Below are 2,500 nucleotides of genomic sequence, written 5' to 3'. Positions count from 1 at the left end.
AGGTAGATGATAACGTTCTCATGGTGCGTTCAGGCTATGCTCAGTGAACATGAGTATGAAGGTAGATGATAACGTTCTCATGGTGCGTTCAGGCTCTGCTCAGTGAACATGAGTATGAAGGTAGATGATAACGTTCTCATGGTGCGTTCAGGCTCTGCTCAGTGAACATGAGTACTGAAGGTAGATGATAACGTTCTCATGGTGCGTTCAGGCTCTGCTCAGTGAACATGAGTACTGAAGGTAGATGATAACGTTCTCATGGTGCGTTCAGGCTCTGCTCAGTGAACATGAGTATGAAGGTAGATGATAACGTTCTCATGGTGCGTTCAGGCTCTGCTCAGTGAACATGAGTATGAAGGTAGATGATAACGTTCTCATGGTGCGTTCAGGCTATGCTCAGTGAACATGAGTATGAAGGTAGATGATAACGTTCTCATGGTGCGTTCAGGCTCTGCTCAGTGAACATGAGTATGAAGGTAGATGATAACGTTCTCATGGTGCGTTCAGGCTCTGCTCAGTGAACATGAGTATGAAGGTAGATGATAACGTTCTCATGGTGCGTTCAGGCTCTGCTCAGTGAACATGAGTACTGAAGGTAGATGATAACGTTGTCATGGTGCGTTCAGGCTCTGCTCAGTGAACATGAGTATGAAGGTAGATGATAACGTTCTCATGGTGCGTTCAGGCTCTGCTCAGTGAACATGAGTATGAAGGTAGATGATAACGTTCTCATGGTGCGTTCAGGCTCTGCTCAGTGAACATGAGTATGAAGGTAGATGATAACGTTGTCATGGTGCGTTCAGGCTCTGCTCAGTGAACATGAGTATGAAGGTAGTGTCAGGCCGAGATTCCGATCAGGACTCAAATGCTGAGGCGTCAGTGAGCAGTTTAGTAATCAAAACAAAAACTCTCCTAAGAGGTTGGTAATAAGTTTCCAAAAAGGCTCGGCGGCTATGAACGTGGCTTTGGTTAACGACCATGAGACGAACACTTTGGCACAGGACAGAGGGAAGACCAGACTATAAGCACATGAGGGTCATGGGGAACAGGTGGAAACAATCAGGGATCAGGGGAGACAATCAGACCGGTGACACATGAGGAAGGGCAAGTGACCTGAAACGAGAGGAGACTTAGACTTCAAAATAAAACAGGAAGTTACGAGACAAAAACCCAAGACAAGACAAGCTTCACCACGGTGTGACAGGTAGATGATAACGTTCTCATGGTGCGTTCAGGCTCCGCTCGGTAATTAAATATCTGATGACGATCAATAAATATTTTATTGATTAATAATAATATACTTTTCTCCTTAGATTACGTGACCGGAGTCCCTCGAGGAGAAAAGGCGCTGGGTTATGTACGTGTTACACACACACACACACACACACACACACACACACCTACACACACACACACACACACACACACACACACTACACACACACACACACACACACACACACATCTACACACACACACACACACACACACACACACCTACACACACACACACACACATCTACACACACACACACACACACACACACACACACACACACACACCTACACACACACCTACACACACACATCTACACACACACGCACATCTACACACACACACCTACACACACACCAACACACACCTACACACACACATCTACACACACACACCTACACACACACACCAACACACACACCTACACACACACATCTACACACACACACACACATCTACACACACACACACACATGAATGAAGAGGTTCTGTGTTTGCAGGTGAACATCTTCGATGGACAGACCATGGAGTCCATGGTGAACTTCACAGGAACTCAGGTGAGCTGGAGGAGGAGGAGGAGGAGGAGAGGGAGGAGGAGGATAGGGAGGAGGAGGAGAGGGAGGAGGAGGAGGAAGAGGAGAGGGAGGAGGAGATGAGGGAGGAGAGGAAGGAGAGGGAGGAGGAGGAGGAGGAGGGGGAGGAGAAGGAGGAGGAGGAGGAGAGGAGGAGGAGGAGGAGAAGGAGGAGGAGAAGGAGGAGGAGAGGGAGGAGGAGGAGAAGAAGAGGGAGGAGAGGGAGGAGGAGGAGAAGAAGAGGGAGGAGAAGGAGAGGGAGGAGGAGAAGAAGAGGGAGGAGAAGGAGAGGGAGGAGGAGGAGGAGAGGGAGGAGGAGATGAGGGAGGAGGAGAGGGAGGAGGAGGAGGAGGAGGAGGAGAAGAAGAGGGAGGATGAGGAGAGGGAGGAGGAGATGAGGGAGGAGGAGATGAGGGAGGAGGAGGAGAGGGAGGAGGAGAGGGAGGAGGAGGAGAAGGAGGAGGAGGAGGAGGGAGGGAGACAAGCTTTGAGACGAGGTCTCACTCCGGGATGAATAAAGTACCGACAGCAGAACCTCCTCACCTGACTGGTGTGTGGGGCCTCTTGGGGGGGGGGCGTCCTCCATCTCTACTTCCGGTCTCTACTTCCTGTCTCTACGCCCTGTCTCTACTTCCTGTCTCTACTTTCTGTC

The 2,500-nt window shown here is 49.9% G+C and overlaps 1 protein-coding gene across 1 annotated transcript in view; it reads left to right on the top strand.

The window, feature by feature from the left end:
- Positions 1 to 2,500, top strand: part of itgav (integrin, alpha V) — a 59,194-nt gene that overhangs the window by 32,374 nt on the left and 24,320 nt on the right. The window contains exons 8-9 of the mRNA XM_056428955.1: positions 1,314 to 1,357; positions 1,777 to 1,833. Coding sequence (XP_056284930.1) covers positions 1,314 to 1,357; positions 1,777 to 1,833 — 101 coding nt within the window. The remainder of the gene's footprint in view (positions 1 to 1,313; positions 1,358 to 1,776; positions 1,834 to 2,500) is intronic.

Source organism: Pseudoliparis swirei, chromosome 2 (genome assembly GCF_029220125.1).
Source record: "Pseudoliparis swirei isolate HS2019 ecotype Mariana Trench chromosome 2, NWPU_hadal_v1, whole genome shotgun sequence".
Taxonomy (NCBI): domain Eukaryota; kingdom Metazoa; phylum Chordata; class Actinopteri; order Perciformes; family Liparidae; genus Pseudoliparis; species Pseudoliparis swirei.
The sequence above is the reverse complement of the archived record's forward strand: the minus strand, read 5'-3'. Positions and strand labels throughout refer to the sequence as shown.